General features: G+C 35.2%; 1 protein-coding gene across 1 annotated transcript in view; it reads right to left on the bottom strand.

Moving 5' to 3' along the window:
* The window catches only part of ANKRD26 (ankyrin repeat domain containing 26), a 92281-nt gene that overhangs the window by 32894 nt on the left and 38227 nt on the right, over positions 1-21160 (bottom strand). Inside the window, exons 16-22 of the mRNA XM_061179311.1 lie at positions 16317-16574; positions 13796-13878; positions 9659-9810; positions 7176-7346; positions 5348-5381; positions 4923-5064; positions 1306-1519 (exon numbers count right to left, since the gene is read on the bottom strand). Of these exons, the coding sequence (XP_061035294.1) occupies positions 1306-1519; positions 4923-5064; positions 5348-5381; positions 7176-7346; positions 9659-9810; positions 13796-13878; positions 16317-16574 (1054 nt within the window). The remainder of the gene's footprint in view (positions 1-1305; positions 1520-4922; positions 5065-5347; positions 5382-7175; positions 7347-9658; positions 9811-13795; positions 13879-16316; positions 16575-21160) is intronic.

Raw genomic sequence — 21160 nt, 5'->3', positions numbered from 1 at the left:
CAACATTTTCAACTTGTTGATTATTATCTATTTAATAAATCATTTTAAATCCCGTAAGGCAGGATCCATATTAATTAATTAAACAATAAAGAGTATTTTGTGCTTTCAGCACAAACCTTTGAACTAATTTCATCTCTGTATGAAAGAGAAATTGAATAAACTAATCAGTAATCACCTTCCATTTTTACCTTTTATTTCATCCATGCATATGTTAAGAATAAAACTGCATAAATTTTTTTTTTAATTTTATCCTGAGAAAAATGGCCATTTCATACTTCTGTGGGTGGGAGTGTAAAGTAATATAAACTTTCTGGAGAACAATTTAGAAACATGGATCAAAGCCCTTTTTTAAAAGTTCTCATAGTTTAACCAAATAACACAATATTAAAGAATTTATTCAAAATAAATAATCAGAAATGTAGAAATGAATTTATAGAAGAGACGTTCCTTGTAGCATTAAACATAATACAGAAAAATGAAAAACAACTGAAATTCAATTTGTTAAAAAAATAATGACCATAATTCAAAAAGACACATGCACCCCAATGTTCACTGCAGCACTATTTACAATAGCCAGGTCATGGAAGCAACGTAAATGCCCATCGACAGATGAATGGATAAAGAAGATGTAGCACATATATACAATGGAATATTACTCAGCCATAGGAAGGAACGAAATTGGTTCATTTGTAGAGACGTGGATGGACTTAGAAAGTATCATACAGAGTGAAGTAAGTCAGAAAGAGAAAAACAAATATCGTATATTAACGCATATATGTGGAATCTAGAAAAATGGTACAGGTGAACCGGTTTGCAAGGCAGAAATAGAGACACAGATGTAGAGAACAAACATATGGACACCAAGGGGGGAAAGCGGGGGGGGGGGGTGGGATGAACTGGGAGCTTGGGATTGACAATGTATACACTAACATGTATAAAATGGGTAACTAGTAAGAACCTGCTGTATAAAATAATAAATAAAATTAAAAAAAAAAAAAGAGAGATTACAAAAAAAAAAAAAAAATGAGGCTTCCATATGGAGGACTTCTGTATGGCCATGAAAATGATGATTTGGAAATATATACATTAAATTATTAGTAGAAGTATTCACTGTTAAGAACTTGCTGTATTATTTCCAAGAATTTCACACTCCACAATACTAATGAAGTTTTCTCCCCTGTAAAATCCCAGCAGGTAAGTTAGCAATTATAAAACTTCCCATAGTATTAAAGTAAATACACATCTGTAGTATTACAGTAAATAAAAACAGTTCAAATATTTCTTTAAAACCAAGATATTCAATACCTCAAGCTGCAGAGCTCTTGTTCCCACTCCACTTTTTGATGCTCTAACTGTGATTTCATTTCTTTTGTTTCTGATAGCTCCTTTTGTAGCCCACTAACCTTACTTTCCATTTTTTTATTTTTTCCTGTAAGTAGTTCACAGTGATTATTTTTAAGTTCTATTAATCTTTCATATGAAAGAACTGCATCCTGAATTTTCAATAAGCTAACAGAATCTGCATTAGGAAGAAAACAAAGATAGAAATAAAATATATGAGTAATTTTTGTGTATAAAGCACTGTGCATTTTCACCTTCACTCATCCATACATTGAACAAATACATTTTTTTTTTTTTGGCCATGCCGCACAGCATGCAGGATCTTAATTAATTCCCTGACCAGGAATTCAAGTGGCTAAATATACAATGCCCTAAAGAGGTGGAGGAAAGAGACAGAAAAAAAATATTTGAAGAAAAGAATGGCCAACAACTTTCTAAACTTAATGAAAACTACAATCTCACAGATCCAGGAGGATCTGGCAAGGAGAGAAGAAGTGGAAGTAAACTCTTTTGTAATATTCTTATCCTATATATGATGTGGTACAATATTACTTGAAGGTGGACTGTGATAACCCTAAGTAAAATACTGTAAACCCTAAAGCAACCACTAAAATAGCGAAACAAAAGAGTTACAGTTAATAAACCAAAAAAACAAAAAAGAAATAAAACTACATCATAAAAATTACTCGATTAATCTAAAAGACGGCAGAAAAAGAAAAGGGGAACAAAGAACAGATGGGACAAACAGAAATCAAACAGCATAATGACAGATTCAAACCTACTATATCAATAATCAGGTTAAGTGAAAATGGTCTGAAAACCTCAATTAAAAAGCAGACTGTCAGGGACTTCACTGGTGGCGCAGTGGTCAAGAATCCACCTGCCAATGCAGGGACACAGGTTCGAGCCCTGGTCCTCCCACACGTCATGGAGCAACTAAACCCGTGCGCCACAACTACTGGGCCCACGTGCCACAATTACTGAAGCCCATGGGCCTACAGCCTGTGCTCCACAGCAAGAGAAGCCACCGCAATGAGAAGCCTGCGCACCACAACGAAGAGTAGCCCCCACTCGCCGCAACTAGAGAAAGCCCGTGCACAGCAATGAAGACCCAATGCAGCCAAAAATAAATAAATAAATTAATTAATTAAAAAAAAAAAAGCAGATTGTCAGACTGGATCAAAAAGCAAGACCGAACTGTATGCCACCTATAAGAAATGCACTTTAAACATACAGACATAAATTTGTAATAAGGTTAGAAATAAGATATACCACACTAACATGTGACAAAACAAAGCTAAGCTAGAGTGGCTATATTAATACCAAACAAAGTAGACTTCAGAGCAAAAAACATTACCAGCAATAAACAAGGTCATTTCATAATGATAAGGGTGTCAATTAATAAGAAGCATAACAGGGCTTCCCTGGTGGCGCAGTGGTTGAGAATCTGCCTGCTAATGCAGGGGACATGGGTTCGAGCCCTGGTCTGGGAAGATCCCACATGCCGCGGAGCAACTAGGCCCGTGAGCCACAACTACTGAGCCTGCGCGTCTGGAGCCTGCGCTCCGCAACAAGAGAGGCCGCGATAGTGAGAGGCCCGCGCACTGCGATGCAAAGTGGCCCCCACTTGCCGCAACTAGAGAAAGCCCTCGCACAGAAACAAAGACCCAACACAGCCATAAAATAATAAATAAAAATAAATAAATAAAGGGAAAAAGATGGTTCAATTTAAAAAAATAAAATAAAATAAGAAGCATAACAACCCTAAATGTTTATGCGCCTAATAACTTCAAAATATATAAAGCAAAACTTGAGAGAAATGCAAAGAAAAATAGACAAATCCACAATTACAGTCTGAGATTTCAATACCCCTCAATGAATAAGTGATAGAAAGAGCAGGCAGAAAATCAGCAAGGATACTGTAGACTTGAACACCACCATTCTTTTCAAGTAGCCATGGAACACTTACCAAAAAAAGACTATATTCTGGGTTATAAAATAAAGGAGTAAGTCAAAAGGATTTAAGTCATACAAAGTATGTTCTCTGACCACAAAGCAATCAAATTGGAAATCAAGAACAAAAATATTTCTGGAAAATACTCCAATATTTGAAAACTAAATAACACACATCTAAATAACCCTTGGATTAAAGAGGTAATGAAAAGAGGAATTACAAAGTATTTTGAACTGAATGAAAATGAAAACATAATACATTACAATTTGTAGAATGCTGCTTACTTGCATGAAAATTTATAGCATTGAATGTCTATATTAGAAAAGAAGGTCTCAAATCAATGACCTTGGCTTCCAACATAAAAATCCAGAAAAAGAGCAAATTAGGGGACTTCCCCAATGGTTCAGTGGTTAAGGATCTACCTTCCAATCCAGGGGATGCGGGTTTGATCCCTGGTCGGGGAACTAAAACCCCACATGCAGTGGGGCAACTAAGCCCTCCCGCTGCAACTACTGAACATGCAAGCCACAACTAGAGAGCCAGCATGCCGCAACTACAGAGCCCACACACGCTGGAGCCCACACCCCATTTGGAGTGTCACAAATACTGAGCCCACACACCACAACTAGAGAGAGAAGCCCACGCACTGCAACGAAAGATCCCGTGTGCCGCAACTAAGACCCAACGCAGCCAAAAATAAAATAAAATAAAATAAATAAATATTTTTTAAAAAAGAGCAAAGTAAACCCAAAGCAAGCAGAAGAAAGGAAATAAAAAACATCAAAGAAAAAATCAATGAGAAAAAAACAAAACAAACAAAACAAAAAAGACATGGAAAAATCAATGAGGGACTCCCTTGGTGGCACAATGGTTAAGAATCCACCTGCCAATGCAAGGGACACGGGTTTGATCCCTGGTCCGGGAAGATCCCACATGCCGCAGAGCAACTAAGCCTGTGTGCCAAAACTACTGAGCCTGCATTCTAGCACCCGCAAGCCACAACTACTGAGTCCGCGTGCCACAACTACTGAAGCCCATGCACTTAGAACCCGTGCTCCACAACAAGAGAAGCCACAGCAATGAGAAGCCCACACACTGAACGAAGAGTAGCCCCCGCTCGCCTCAACTAGAGAAAGCCTGCGCACAGCAACGAAGACCTAACACAGCCAAAAATAAATAAATAAATAAATAAATTTTTAAAAAATCAGTGAAACCAAATATGTTCAGAAGATGAATAAAAGTGATAAACCTCTAGCCAGGCTGATAATGAAAAATACAAAAAGAGAGAGAAGGCACAAATTACTAATTTCACAGAAATGAGTAATGAGAAATTACTACAGATTCTATAGATATTAAAAGACTAACAGAGTAATATTATGAACATTATGTAAATAAATTTGACAACTCAGATGAAGTGGGTAAATTCCTTGAAAGAGGGAAATTACCAAAGCTCAATCAAGAAAGAACAAATAAACTAAATAGTCCTATATCTAAAAAAGAAACTAAAGTCCTTGTTAAAGATCTTCCCACAAAGAAAATTCCAGGCCCAAATGGCTACACTGGTGAATTCTACCAAATATTACAACAGTATACACAAAAAGGCTTTATATTTATACCATGGTCCTACCTTTACACTCCATGCCAAGTTGTTCAATTAGCAACATGGAATTCTTATAATTAGAGTAAAGCATCTGGCAATCCTCAAAAGCTGTTTCAGATGACTGAGTTAAGTCATCAAGGTCATCCATAGAATTAATTTGCTCTTTGACCTACAAATAAAAAGTACTATTTCACAATGTCCCCAAAATATTTATACAATATACTAAGTGTACAGAGGTGATAAATATCTCTTTATTAAAGCAAAAACACAGATACTTCTTAAAAGAACAGATTTTTATCAAAGGGGTAACTTTATCAACAGTGTTTCTAAATTATTTTTTCAAAGTAAATGTCTCTACAACAAAGGAAGATTTTCTATTTTTCCACTATACCTTTTACAAAGTAATTTTTTACTACAGGATAATATTTTTTATAATTAATTTTTTACTATACCTTGTTCTTTTTGTTAGATGTTTCCTTTGCAGCCCTAAAAAAACAAACGATTCTTTTCAGGCAAATATTAAATACTTAAAATACAAAGAATACCTAAATCTATTGTTTTTTACATAAAATCTTTGCATTGGTAATTAATTTTCTATAAAAGAGATTAAACAATAAATAGAAAGAGTAACATTAAAGGACAAAGAAAATATACCATAATAATATTAACAAAGCATTAAATTAGATCAAGCTGACAATCAAAGGAAAAGGAAAAACATAACGTTACTTGCATTATTGGATAGGAAGAAATATATCAGGGTTTTTTGTTGGTGTCATTTTCAATAAAAATTAATTTTATGGCACTAAAACCTATTTGGAAAGTATTAAGTCCTTATATGAAAGAAACCCTTTTTTAATAATCATGATATTAGCTTTTTGAGGACTTACTATGTAACTGCTATGCATTATTATAAGCACCTTACATGTCTTAAAGGCATTTTAATCCTCACAACAATTCTGGGAGAGAGGTAATACATTAGGTCCTTTACACAGGAAGAAATGGAGCACAGAAAGGCTAAGTAACTTGCCCAAGCCCATACAGCAGATCAGCAGCAGACCCAGAATTCAAACCCAGGAAATCTGGCTTCAACACTTGTGTTTCACAATATGATGAGAAGGTAATATTTATTTTTAAGTGTTTTTAAGTAATATGATAGCAAATGAATCTGTATTATTATTCCATGTCTAGTTATAACTATAAATAATAATTTCTGAATCTTAGACATATTTTTTAAAAATAAAAAGACTTTAGACCTAGGCAATATTGGAATTCTATTTTCAATAAAGATTTGCTTTTTGTAAAGAAATTCATCAACAGGCATTCATTCACCCATTCAGCTGTTTATTCATGCATTCAACATATACTTACTGAGCCCACAATACGTGTTAATGACACTTTTGGTACAGGAAGCATGACTTTTGTAATTTAGAACTTTATAATCCAAAAGTAATAATCTGTGATAGATTGTTACTAGCTTTTTTTTCTATCTAATATAAACAAAATCTTACCCTTTTCCCTGGAATCTAAACCACTGTGAAGTTAACATAATCTGTTTTAGAGTTCCTTACAAAACCATAGCCACTCATGATGATACTGTCATCTAGAATTATCAAGGAATGATTAAATCCTATTCAGTATGGCCTAAATGTTTGTAAATTTATGATTATATAATTTTTAAAAATCTATGTATGATAGAATAACTTTTAAGTAATCATCTGCATATTCAATTATATAAGAATATTACACTTCAAAATCAATGAACAAGCCCTTACCATAAAACTATACGTGAATACAAGTATTATGTACATTTAGTTTACGATAATATTTTAAAGATAATGTAATACAATCAATAAGCTTTCTAATATTGGACATGCAAACAAGATTAAACTGAATAAACACGTCCTCTACTGGCTCATTTCCAACAGCATACAAACATACTCTAAAAACTCCCATCTTAACATAAAAAGAGAAAGGAAACTCCCTTGAACTCCACATTCCTCTTCAGTTACCATCCAGTTCTCTATTGCCTTTCCCAGTAAATATTCCCTAAGGAGCCATTTACACTTATTCACTACAGTCCAGCTTCCATGAGGAATATTTATTGAAACTACTTCTGGTCAAAGCCACTCGTCCTCATCTTAAACTTTCAGCAGCGTTAGTCTGGTATAGTTGAGAATTCCATGTCGTGGCCTGTACACTATATTATGCTGTTCTATTTCCAGAAAAAGTATTCAGTGCTAATATTTCTTGACCTAAAAATAAAGAATTTGTAGATTTTACCTGCCCTCATCCTGATCTACTCCACTTAAACTGCTGTCATCATTCATGTGTAGCAGACCACCAATCAGTGAATCAGCCTTCTCAAACATTGGTGTAATCACACATTCTTTTGATGTCCATTTTTCATTTTCATTTTTCTTTACTTCCTTCATATGCACGCCAGGACCGCTACTTTAAAAAATCCACAAAAAAGCCAATGTTTTCTAATACTTCTACTGATAAAGAATAAAAAACCAATTTTTGTAAAATTCCAACTCTTACCCATCATAAGTCATTTATTAGTTCACAAAACAGTTATGAAGTACCAACCACATGTAAGCAAATACAAATTCTTGCTTCAAAGACAGATATACAATTATGATACAATGTGATATGTAAGAGTTGACATATGAAAGTTATAAGTGAACGTAGGAAAGCTTTACAGAAGAGGTGAAATAAACAGAGGAGGTCATGAGGAAAAGAAAAGGGAGAAAATCATTCTACTTGGTGATTAGAATGTGAGCACAAAGATTAGGCACATGGCATCTAGGTGTTTCCTAGGAACTTGGAAGGAAAAGTACAAAATACATGGAAGGACGCAGAGAGATGAGTCTGGAAAGACATTCTGAAGAACCTCAAGTGCTACACTGAAAAGCTGAAGTTCACTGCCTAAAAGCAATGACTCTTAGACATGGGAGTAATAATTAGATTTCTACTATATTTTTTTGTTTTGTTTTGATATATAATCATGTTTAATTTACATGATTTTTTAAAATAACATGAGGTACATATAACATGAAAGAAGAACTCAAGGACATATCTTGGGGGGAAAATTTACTTTTAAACACCCACATGTTGGGGTCATGTCAGCATCAGGGCTGAAAAATAGGTACCTCATAGTATCCCTCCACCACCAGCAACAATTTGGCACCTATCCATGGACAAAAGTGGCTTTGTGGGAGTTGCAGAATCCAGCACCATACACCAAGGGACCTGGGAAGAGTCCTGTCCACCCAAGTGGTAACAGACATACAGACCACATCCCAGCTGTGGACCCTGCATGGCCCATGAACTGGCTCCAGCCACTCTTAGCAACGTCTAGGGAACCCCTGGAAAACACTGTCTTAGACAATCACCCACAGACGAGAGAGCCTTTGTGGAAATCCAGGTTTCCAGCAGAGAAGTGCCAGCATACCACTGGAACAAAAAAATGCAAGTTGGGATACACTGGAGAGGGCAGTTATTAGAGACTGGAAGAGGTGACTGCTACTTCAAATGCACAGACAACAATGCAAAACTTCAAGTAACATGAAAAAAATCAAGAAAACATGACACTACCAAAAGATCACAATAATTTTCCAGTAACAAATCCCAAAGACATGGAGATCTGCAATCTACCTGATAGAGAATTCAAAATAGTAGTTTTAAGGAAACTCAGTGAGCTACAAGAAAACACAGAAAGACAACCCAACAAAATCAGGAAAGTAATACACAAACAAGATGAGGAGTTTAACAAAGAGATAGAAATAATAAAAAAGAACCAAATGGAAATTTTGGAGCTGAAGAATACAATGAATGAAAAGAAAAATGCAATAAAGAGCACTGACAGCAGAATGGATCAAACAGAAGAAAGAATCTGTGAGTTAAGAGATAGGAGCTTTGAAATTATCCAATCAGAGGAGAATAAAGAAAAAAAGAACGAAAAAGTGGGAAGAAAGCCTACATGAATTACCAGATACCATCAAAAGAAATAATTCATAAATCATTGCAGTTCCAGAAAGAGAAGATAGGGAGAAGGTGGCAGAAAGCTTATTTAAAGAAAAAATGGTTGAGAACTTCCTAAACCTGGGGAGAGATTTGGATATCCAAGTTCCTAAAGCTCATAGGTCACCAAACAAACTCAACTTAAAGAAATCCTCGCCAGGAGACATTATAACAAAACTGTCAAAAATCAAAGACAAAGAGAGAGTCTTAAAAGCAGCAAAAGTAAAGAGGCTTGTAAATTATAAGGGAACCCCCATAAGTCTATCAATGGATTTCAAGAGAGTAGGATGACATATTCAAAGTGCTAAAAGAAAAAAACTGCCAACCAAGAATACTCTATCCAGAAAAGTTGTCTTTCAGAAATGAAGGAGAGATAAAGACTTTCCCAAACAAACCAAAGCTGAGGGAGGTCATCACCACTAGACCTGCCTCACAAGAAATGCTGAAAGGAGTCTTCAAGTTGAAATCAAAGGACGCTAATCAGTAACATAAAATATATTTAAATATACAACACACTGGTAAAGGTAAGTATACAGTCAAATCCAGAATACTCTAATACTGTAATACGGTGGTGTGTTAACCAATTAACTCTAGTATTAAGGTTAAAGGAAAAGAGTATTAAAAATAACTATAACCCTAGTAAAATATAAAATTTGTTAATCATGAACACTAGCTCAAATGAGCACTTGTTTTATAGGAAAATAACAATTATCTATTGTTAAATACTGACATAGGCTTACCTATCAGAATCTTCATTCTCCATAGTAGGAAACTGCTGGTTATTAGTTTTTCTGCTCTTTCTCTGTTGAATTAATCCACTATCATCAGCATCATATATGTTTTCTGATACTTCCATTTCACTACTTTTGTGCTTCTTCTTTTCTTCTTCAACCTTTAATGAAAGTTTGACACTACATATAATTGTTATTACTTTATTCATTATAAAGACCTTTTCATTTTCATTAATTACTTGACTCAGAGTTTGCCCCGGTTTTAAGCAATAAAAATATTTTTGTGCTTACTTTAATTTTTTAAATTACAAGTCATTGAAATTTTTGTAAATTCTGCTTCTGTTTGAGGAAAAGAAATAAAATTTTAAAAATTTCAAAAAGGACTTTCTTAATGTTGTGCAGCTATTCACATCCACTCTTCCCCGTCTGATGGCAGAGATAGAGAAATAAAGAGACAAAGACACAAAATTTGTCCTCTTCGGTCTTTACCACCTGGATTTTGCATTAAACAGCCAAATTTAGAGGATGTGACACCTTGGTAACAAAAAGGAAACATTCAGTAACAAAAAGGAAACATTCTTCTTTCTGCACTGAAGCTATTCTTCCCCCACTGCCTTTTACAATTCTTTTTTCATTTGGATCCTGGGGATATCAAAAAAGTGATGGTGTTCACTAAAACATATGAACCAAAGTTTACCAAAAAACAGGAGTAGAGTGAAATTGATGAATTGTTAGTTAGTGTGGAATTCTGGAAAATGAGTAATGTCTCCCAATTTCACATTCAATAACCATGAAATTTTATAGCTAAAGGGTATAGAAGTAATTATCTACTTTAGCCTCACTATTTACCAATAATGGGAATAAAACCAAGAAAGGTTCAATGATTTGTCCAAAGCCCCTAAAGTGGCATTTCCTAGCATTTCATGGCACCAAAAGAGATGATACAATTCTGTAACCCTGAATCTGATAAATTACCAAATGAATTCATCAAATTAATCAGATAAGTTAAAAGTGTGACTTTGGCAAAGTAATTTAATGCCTCAGTTGGCAGTAGGGCTCATCTCTTTTTCTTTTAAAGGAGAATATAGATTTTTGTCTATCTTTAAAACTCAGTCAATGCACCTCTTACACAAAAGAGCAAACAAACAAATTAAAAAATCTATTACTGGAAGGAAAAAAAAAAAACTCACCTCACATCAAAACTCAGTTTTCTCCTTTGGAGATAAATACTGAATTTTTTTGCTGAGGGTTTATACTACCTATATGATAAAATCATACATGTCAAAACTTACCACATTTTATTAAACAACATAATGTAAAGGTCTGACTCAACAGAAACATCTGAGAGTGGTAATTAAAGAATATGTGGGAGTACATGTATTTGTTATTAAAAATATCTTGAAGTGGCCATGTTGGAATTCTAAGTGCCAAGGGATTGAGTAAAGCAGAGAAGATCGCACACACTAAAGCACAATAAAGAGATTAGTTTAGCAGGAATACGTGTTTATGTCCCTTCTTTCAGTCACTGCTTCCTTCCCATACTATAGGAGTGTAATTTATATTTAAAACCCAGTAGATTAAAAAAAAAACCAAAACCCTAGCTTATTATATTTCTTAAGCAATTTCCTTTGTGCTTATTCTGGCTCAGAAGGTCACATGGTATGTAGCTAAATTAGTTTCCCAGTCCATATGAAAGACTGACAGAGAGAGACTTAGGTTGATTAAGGAACAAAAACCATGAAAATAGTTTCCTATTATTTAGATGGCAGAAGTAATCTATTTCTACACAATCACCTATTTAGCTGACCCCATTTTATTCATAAGTGGAAAATCAGAATGGATCAGATCATTGATGAAGAGAAAGAACAAAGTAGCAGCAAATGAACCTCTACCTCTTTTTGAAGTCGAATTTTCTCTTTTTCCAAAGCCAGGAACTCTACTTGTAACATGCCTATCTCATTCTTAAACCTTTGCATATCTTGCTGTAATTCTTCATTTAGATACACTTTGGATGTTCTGTTACTATTCGGTGGAGAAGAACTCCCATTTTCTAATTCAGGTCCCATGCTTTTACAGTTATTAGCACTGCAATTATCTGCAAGCAATGGCTTCTGGAACCAGTCTTGTATTGGTTTGGTTTTCTTATAAGTATTTGTAACAGCAGAAATATCACTTTTTATTTGAATCATGTGTTTCATTTCATTGGAGCGGGCAAGCCATAAATCAAAAAGTCTTTTGGGATCACTAGACTGATGTATACATCCGATGTCTAATTTCCAATTAGTGGTATTTTGGTTCATATTTTGTAACATTTGCATATCAAACTCTTGGTCTTCTTGCACTTCAAATGTAACTACTGGGTCCCTTACTTTTTTATTTTCTGTATCATTATAAAAAATCTCCTCATTTTTGTTAAAAACATGTTCAGTGTCTGGTTTATCACTTTCATAGTCTAATTTATTTTCATTTAAATAAAGCTGTGAAGATGACTGGCAAGCATGTCCCCAGGACCCAGAGGTTAAATAAGATGGAAAAACATTTTCAAGACTGGGTTCTTTTTGTTCAGGAAATGCTTGGAATGCTAGGGAGATAGATACTCCAAATGCATCTTTTGCCTCACAGTCAGGTATATTATTTGTCAAATTAGAAGGTATTTCCTTTATGTTTGCTCCTTCTTTAGGGTTATCATGTAGTGGCTCTTCCTCAGGACAAACAGTAATTTTGTATTTTTCACAAATTTCACCAAACTTCTGCTTTAACTCATTTGTGATGAGTTTTAAGTTGTTTTTCCACTCTAATTTGCCTTGTTTGATGGACATTTCCTCATACTTTTGCACACAAGGAAGTCCTGAACATACAGATATGTCCTCTCTATCACATTCCTTATTCATTTCTGGTTCTTGAGGCATTTTTTGCAGATGCAAAAGTGGAAGATTAATTGGCTTGATTTGATTTTCAGATGTCTTTTCTGTCAGGGTACATGTTTGTAAAATAACTTTATCCTTAAGTAATCAAGTACGGACAAAGAAAAATTAGAAAATAATTAAAATTTAACCGTTAAACTTCTTAATCTATGTTTAGCTACTCACAAATCACTGGATTACAACTAAGAAGTGAAAAATAACTTGCCTTCGCCTAAAACAGGAGAAAATCATGAACTCACAAACCCGATTTTGTCACTGTTTGTTTGAACTAAATAATTTGTATATGTTAAATCTACCAAAAATGAATTAGGAGATGATTTTTAATGTTACAAAGGCTTCCTTACTTAAAAATATTTCACCTCACCTTACCTTAAAGAGTCCCTATGTGCACGTAAGGATTTTTTTTTAAGGACTAGTAACTGGAGAATAGACAAACCTTAAATTACTAGGAGCCAAAGTCAATTAACACCAATCAGAAAGAGGAACAAATTCCTAAATTTTAATGCAAATTATATACTATGATAGTATTATACATTGATATAATACCTGCTTTCATTCAGTTATATTATATTCTAATATCCACTAATGAAAGTGGATAAAACATTGTTTAATAATATTTACTGGTTTCCTACCCTGAAATGAAATAAATTAGAAAGTTATTGTTTGTACCCTAACAACAAAGGTCCAATTCTGGAAGGTTTGATTCCTTAATAGGCAATTGGGTTGATTGTATGACCCCTTCTCTCCCTGAATGTAGATCCTTAGGTCGATTATATAGAGATCACAAGACAGAATAAATCTTTAATCTTGGCATTAGTGACTGGCAATTTGAAACTGCGAATTTTGAACAGCTGGGAATGATTTCTCCTTCCATGACTCTAACTCACGGACCATCATTGATATATTGTTCATAATTTCAACTGCTTAATCATACGATTCAGTATTTGATTATCACCTTCTTTATCATGTAAGGAAGAAGCAAACAATATTCAGGAAATTTTTTTGCCTCAATTCCAAGGACAAAGTTTAACTATAAATTATAATAGATTCTAACAATATTTTAAGCTTTGTAATTAAAGCACTATAAAAACTAAATATTAAATTATTATCTATCGATTCTAAGAGGTTAATTTTGAAAGGTAATTTCATTTGAACTCTGTTATGTTGTTAAAGCATAGAAAACAATATTGAGCCAGAAATTTACATTTACATTTTTACATACCTGTGAGTGGTTATTTTCACTTCCATCAAGCCTTTCTTGTGCTTCCTCCGAAGTTATTTCTAAGTCTAGTTCTGCTGACAAATCTGTATGTTTAGTTAAAATTAACTACTTAGAACAGTTAGATAAAAGACATAATCTTTATAAAAATAAATTTAAAAAATTTTATCAAATGACAATTTAAATTAAGCTTAATCTTTAGCTGAATATTTACTTCTTTAAGAAATACTTCTAATTACCTAAAACTTCAACAAACCATCTGGGAAATACCAGATGTCACCAGGTTACAGGCACACAAACATCTCAAAGATTCATTTACAAATTCATCCACCAAACATCAATGAACAGAACAATCAAAAACCAAACAAAATTTAAAAATACAGAACAAACATATAAAGTCACGATACACTCTGTTCTCTACTTCATACTAGTACCTATTTAACAACACCCCAAGCTTCAACTGCAACGTTATTCATGGTTTCCAAAATTACTGTTACTTTTCATGCTTTTATCAGTTCCTTAATCTGAAATGTTTTCCTCTACTCTTCTGACAAATTTCTTTTCATCTTTTAAGACTCAGCCTCCTTTGTGAAGTCCTCCTTGATTACAGCTCTCTTTCCTCAAATACGTATCTCTTTCCTAGTAGCTACCTTAGTACTTTATAGATTTTTCTAGTGTATCTTTATCACCTGAACTGTAAGTTATTTCTTCACGTCTATCCTCTTTGCTCCTAGACTGTAGAGGACAAGCTCTTGAAATCATCTTTGTATAAAGTCTTTTTTTACTCAATAATTATTTATTGAGTTCCTGCTCAGTACTAAACATTGCAGTTTAAAGAAGAATGTAGATAAAAGGTGTCAGCGATGGCTTTTCTAGAGATAATGCCTGAGCTGAGACTTACACAGTAAGGTCAGTCAGATTCAAGGGAATAGAGGGCAGGAAAGGGAGAGAGCATGGAAAGCTGTAGCAAGACAGGGAGAGAAGCATACATAAAACAGGGTGAATATTTGTCTAAAATACAGGGATAGGTAAGAGAGCATCACCAGCAGTTCAGAATTCCAGAGCAAAGGACAGAAAAAAGGGCTAGAGAGGGAGAGTCAGGTAGAAGTTAGATTATGAAAGCCTCGTGTCATTCTAAGATGGCTGGACATTAATATGCTTTAAAGAGTGGTTCACGATCACTGGTGCATTTGAGATAGATCACTCTAAATGCTGCGGGAGGGATGAATTTGAAGGCCATACAAATAAATAGAGGGAGATGAATTTGATGGCACTATAATGCAAAAAAAAGATGATGCAGGCCTACACTGAGGGACTGTTTCCAGAAATATTTAGGATATAAAATTACCAGGACCCAGCATAGAATAAATCTTTATTAAATGAATAAATGCATGAATCCTGGGTCCCTCAAGAACTAGACTCTGCTTATTACTTTATAAAAGGTATCAACTGAGAAGAGAAATCATCTGCATGAACTGTTTTAAGTTGCTTGTATTTAGTTTCCAGTTTTCCTGTTTCATATCTTCCTGTGTTGAGGGGGCTCGTGTAGGTGTTTCGTTTGAATTCGTGCTTCTTGGACCTACCAAGCTCATGGAGAAATGAGAGCAAACAAGTCACTTGTATAGATAAAAAAAACTTTGAGTTTATAGCTTGTAGTCACTACTCCAGGAGATAACTGAGAACCTTTTGTAAATATAACATTAATTCTACAGGTAAGGAAAGACAAGAAGATAAAACTATAGGACTGAAAAAAAGAAAACAGTGTATGATTTATTACTATAGCCCTGATCATATGACTGATTCAGGGCACTAAATTAATTGGTATTTATGTAGAACATATATTAGATGTGGTTAATCAATTGACTGGGCATCCTAGTAGAATTAGAATTGATTTTCCATATACTATTTTTAAATGATCAGCACTCCTTAAAACCAATATCTCTTGTGAACTATTAATTCATTAAAAATAATAAGTTGATATACTACGTGGACACAGCTAAGAAGGAGGGACTATGTAGCAATCCCCAATGATGCCCATTACCGTTGGGAAAGCCAATTCTAAAATATATAAACTCATAGAAAATACAAGAAATAGTTTAGTATTTGGTTTTGGAGGTGCTTTTTTAGTTACACTGAATATAGTTATAACTAATACTAATGAATTCAGAGATAAACAAAAATAAAGCTAAGAAACTACATTTTGAGACGGGAATCCTGAGACGTCTACCTAGGTTTCCCAACTAGTCGCAAAGTTCTAAATATAATCCTGCTACCCACTCTCAGGTGTATGCTAAATACTAGCCTAACGAACTTATTCTCTCTCCTAATTCTCTTTGTTATTTATTATGTTGCTTTGGTCAGAGGAAGAATGCAAACGTCTTGCTAAAAGACGTTTGGCTGCAGGTTGAATAAAAGGAGTAAACACAAAGCAGATTTTGCCACAAAATGATTTTGGAAACATCAGGATTATGGTGAAGCCATGCCGAGGTGGCCTACGGTTGAGTGCTCTGTGCTTATTTATTACCTTGTTTGCTCTCTCTGTTTTCTGGCAGTTGTGACTCACACAGGTCATGGAGCGTGTAATTCCCTAACAGAAACACCGCTCCAATATTAATCTTTTCTTTATCTATTAAGGTCATCTGTCCAAATTCTGTGGATGCTGACTGATTTTTGGTCATTGATTGTGACACAAATGGATATTTATCATCAACTTTCAAATGCCCGGCTCTTTGACAAGTCTCATTATTGAGCGTCAAACTAGCAGAATCCCAATCTGAAAAATCTGAAAACAAAGTTTCCGTTTATTAGAATGTGAATACTAATACAAATTTGACTAATCTGAACAAATTCTTTCTTCAGAGAAGCAGTCCCATGTCCTCCTCTCCCCCCAAACACACTACTCCTTCATGGCTTATTGTATCTTACACGTCATTGCCATTCATATAGATACGTTAACTATTGTCTCTCATTTTTTCTACTTTTTAATTTTCTAGTATTACTTACTTTGATTCACTCATCAATCTCTATTACATATTCTGTATACCATAAGAGCTTTATTAATAATTAAGTTTCTTCAACATACGAATTTTTTCATTAACAAAATTATGTCTAACCATTTATTTTATGTTTAAATATGCATGACAGTATTGTGTGTTCCAGAGACATGGGTTTTAAAAAATCTTTTAATGAATGGTACTACTTTAATTACAATGAGATGGTCTTTCCTCAATGTACCAATATCTTCAGAACTCATTTTAGAAGCCTTGGATAAATACCATAAACTTACAGAAGAAATGATAGCCTTGAGTGACTAATTGTTTCCAGGTAAAAATAGGATAAGTCTAGGTCCACACTAGATCCAAAGAGCATACAGTGCCATGAGACAGGAAATAAATACATAACAAAAATATTTTTCTTTTTTTTAAAAAAACTAAAATTGTCAGATTTAAATTTCTTAAGACAAATCAGAGCTGAACCAAGATGGTGGAGTAGAAGGACGTGCTCTCACTCCCTCTTGTGAGAACACCAGAATCACAGCTAGGTGCTGGACAATCATCGACAGGAAGACACTGGAACTCACCAAAAAAGATACCCCACATCCGAAGACAAAGGAGAAGCCACAATGAGATGGTAGGAGGGGCCCATTCACAGCAAAATCAAACCCCATAACTGCTGGGTGGGTGACTCATAGACTGGAGAACACTTATACCACAGAAGTCCACCCACTGGAGTGAAGGTTCTGAGCCCCACGTCAGGCTTCCCAACTTGGGGGTCCGGCAATGGCAGGAGGAGTTCCTAGAGAATCAGACTTTGAAGCCTAGTGGGATTTGATTGCAGGACTTTGACAGGACTGGGGGAAACAGAGACTCCACTCTTGGAGGGCACACACAAAGTAGTGTGCACATCGGGACCCAGGGGAAGGAGCAATGAACCCAGGGGAGACTGAACCAGACCTACCTGCTAGTGTTGGAGGGTCTCCTGCAGAGGTGGGGGGTGGCTGTGGCTCACCATGGGGACAAGGACACTGGCAACAGAAGTTCTGGGAAGTACTCCTTGGCGTGAGCCCTCCCAGAGTCTGCCATTAGCCCTACCAAAGAGCCCAGGTAGCCTCCACTGTTGGGTTGCCTCAGGCCAAACAACCAACAGGGAGGGAACCCAGCCCCACCCATCAGCAGTCAAGCGGATTAAAGTTTTACTGAGCTCTGCCCACCAGAGCAACAGTCAGCTCTACCCACCACCAGTCCCTCCCATTCAGGAAACTTACACAACCCTCTTAGATAGCCTCATCCACCAGAGGGCAGACAGCAGAAGCAAGAAAAACTACAATCCTGCAGCCTGTGGAACAAAAACCACATTCACAGAAAGATAGACAAGATGAAAAGGCAGAGGGCTATGTACCAGATGAAGGAACAAGATAAAACTCCAGAAAAACAACTAAATGAAGTGGAGACAGGCAACCTTCCAGAAAAAGAATTCAAAATAATGATAGTGAAGATGATCCAGGACCTTGGAAAAACAATGGAGGCAAAGATAGAGAAGATGCAAGAAATGTTTAACAAAGACCTAGAAGAGTTAAAGAACAAACAAACAGAGATGAACAATACAATAACTGAAATGAAAACTACACTAGAAGGAATCAATACCAGAATAACTGAGGCAGAAGAACAGATAAGTGACCTGTAAAACGGAATGGTGGAATTCACTGCTGCAGCAGTGAATAAAGAAAAAAGAACGAAAAGAAATGAAGACAGCCTAAGAGACCTCTGAGAAAACATTAAACGCAACAACATTCACATTACAGGGGTCCCAAAAGGAGAAGAGAGAGAGAAAGGACCCGAGGAAATATTTGAAGAGATTATAGTCGAAAACTTCCCTAACATGGGAAAGGAAATAGCCACCCAAGTCCAGGAAGCTCAGCGAGTCCCATACAGGATAAATCCAAGGAGAAACATGCCAAGACACACAGTAATCAAACTGGCAAAAATTCAAGACAAAGAAAAATTACTGAAAGCATCAAGGGAAAAATGACAAATAACATACAAGGGAACTCCCATAAGGTTAACAGCTGATTTCTCAGCAGAAACTCTACAAGCCAGAAGGGAGTGGCATGATACACTTAAAGTGATGAAAGGGAAGAACCTACAACCAAGATGACTCTACCCGGCAAGGATCTCATTCAGATTCGATGGAGAAATCAAAAGCTTTACAGACAAGCAAAAGCAAAGAGAATTCAGCACCACCAAACCAGCTCTACAACAAATGCTAAAGGAACTTCTCTAAGTGGGAAACACAAGAAAAGAAAAGCACCTACAAAAACAAACCCAAAAGAATTAAGAAAATGGTCATAGGAACATACATATTGATAATTACCTTAAATGTGAATGGATTAAATGCTCCAACCAAAAGACACAGGTTTGCTGAATGGATGCAAAAACAAGACCCATATATATGCTGTCTACAAGAGACCCACTTCAGACCTAGGGACACATACAGACTGAAAGTGAGGGGATGGAAAAAGATATTCCATGCAAATGGAAAGCAAAAGAAAGCTGGAGTAGCAATACTCATATCAGATAAAATAGACTTTAAAATAAAGAATGTTACAAGAGACAAGGAAGGACACTACATAATGATCAAGGGATCAATCCAGGAAGAAGATAAACCAATTATAAATATATATGCATCCAACATAGGAGCACCTCAATACATAAGGCAACTGCTAACAGCTATAAAAGAGGAAATCGACAGTAACACAATAATAGTGGGGGACTTTAACACCTCACTTACACCAATGGACATATCATCCAAAATGAAAATAAATAAGGAAACAGAAGCTTTAAATGACACAACAGACCAGATAGATTTAATTGATATTTATAGGACATTCCATCCAAAAACAGCAGATTACACTTTCTCCTCAAGTGCGCACGGAACACTCTCCAAGATAGATCACATCTTGGGTCATAAATCAAGCCTCAGTAAATTTAAGAAAATTGAAATCATATCAAGCATCTTTTCTGACCACAACGCTATGAGATTACAAATGAATTACAGGGGAAAAACGTAAAAAACACAAACACATGGAGGTTAAACACTATGTTACTAAATAACCAAGAGATCACTGAAGAAATCAAAGAGGAAATCAAAAAATACCTAGAGACAAATGACAATGAAAACACAACAATCCAAAACCTATGGGATGCAGCAAAAGCAGTCCTAAGAGGGAAGTTTATAGCTATACAAGCTTACCTCAAGAAACAAGAAAACTCTCAAATAAATAATCTAACCTTACACCTAAAGGAACTAGAGAAAGAAGAACAAACAAAACCCAAAGTTAGCAGAAGGAAAGAAATCATAAAGATCAGAGCAGAAATAAATGAAATAGAAACACAGAAAACAATAGCAAAGATTAATAAAACTAAAAGCTGGTTCTTTGAGAAGATAAACAAAATTGATAAACCATTAGCCAGACTCATCAAGAAAAAGAGGGAGAGGACTCAAATCAATAAAATTAGAAATGAAAAAGGAGAAGTTACAACAGACACCGCATAAATACAAACCATCCTAAGAGACTACTACAAGCAACTCTATGCCAATAAAATGGACAACCTGGAAGAAATGGACAGATTCTTAGAAAGGTATAACCTTCCAAGACTGAACCACGAAGAAACAGAAAATATGAACAGACCAATCACAAGTAATGAAATTGAAGTTGTGAATAAAAATCTTCCAACAAACAAAAGTCCAGGACCAGATGGCTTCACAGGTGAATTCTATCAAACATTTAGAGAATAGCTAACACCCATCCTTCTCAAACTCTTCCAAAAAACTGCAGAGGAAGGAACACATCCAAACTCATTCTATGAGGCCACCATCACCCTGATACCAAAACCAGACAAAGATACTACAAAAAAAGAAAATTACAGACCAATATCACTGATGAATATAGATGTAAAAATCCTCAACAAAATACTAGCAAACAGAATCCAACAATGCATTAAAAGGATCATACACCATGATCAAGTGTGATTTATCCCAGGGATGCAAGGATTCTTCAATATACGCAAATCAATCAATGTGATACACCATATTAACAAATTGAATAAAAACCATATGATCATCTCAATAGATGCAGAAAAAGCTTTTGACAAAATTCAACACCGATTTATGACAAAAACTCTCCAGAAAGTGGGCAGAGAGGGAACCTACCTCAACATAATAAAGGCCATATACGACAAACTCACAGCAAACATCATTCTCAATGGTGAAAAACTGAAAGCATTTCCTCTAAGATCAGGAACAAGACAAGGATGTCCACTCTCACCACTATTATTCAACATAGTTTTGGAAGTCCTAGCCACGGCAATC

Source organism: Eubalaena glacialis, chromosome 2 (genome assembly GCF_028564815.1).
Source record: "Eubalaena glacialis isolate mEubGla1 chromosome 2, mEubGla1.1.hap2.+ XY, whole genome shotgun sequence".
NCBI lineage: Eukaryota > Metazoa > Chordata > Mammalia > Artiodactyla > Balaenidae > Eubalaena > Eubalaena glacialis.
This window is presented reverse-complemented; position numbering and strand designations above follow the sequence as displayed.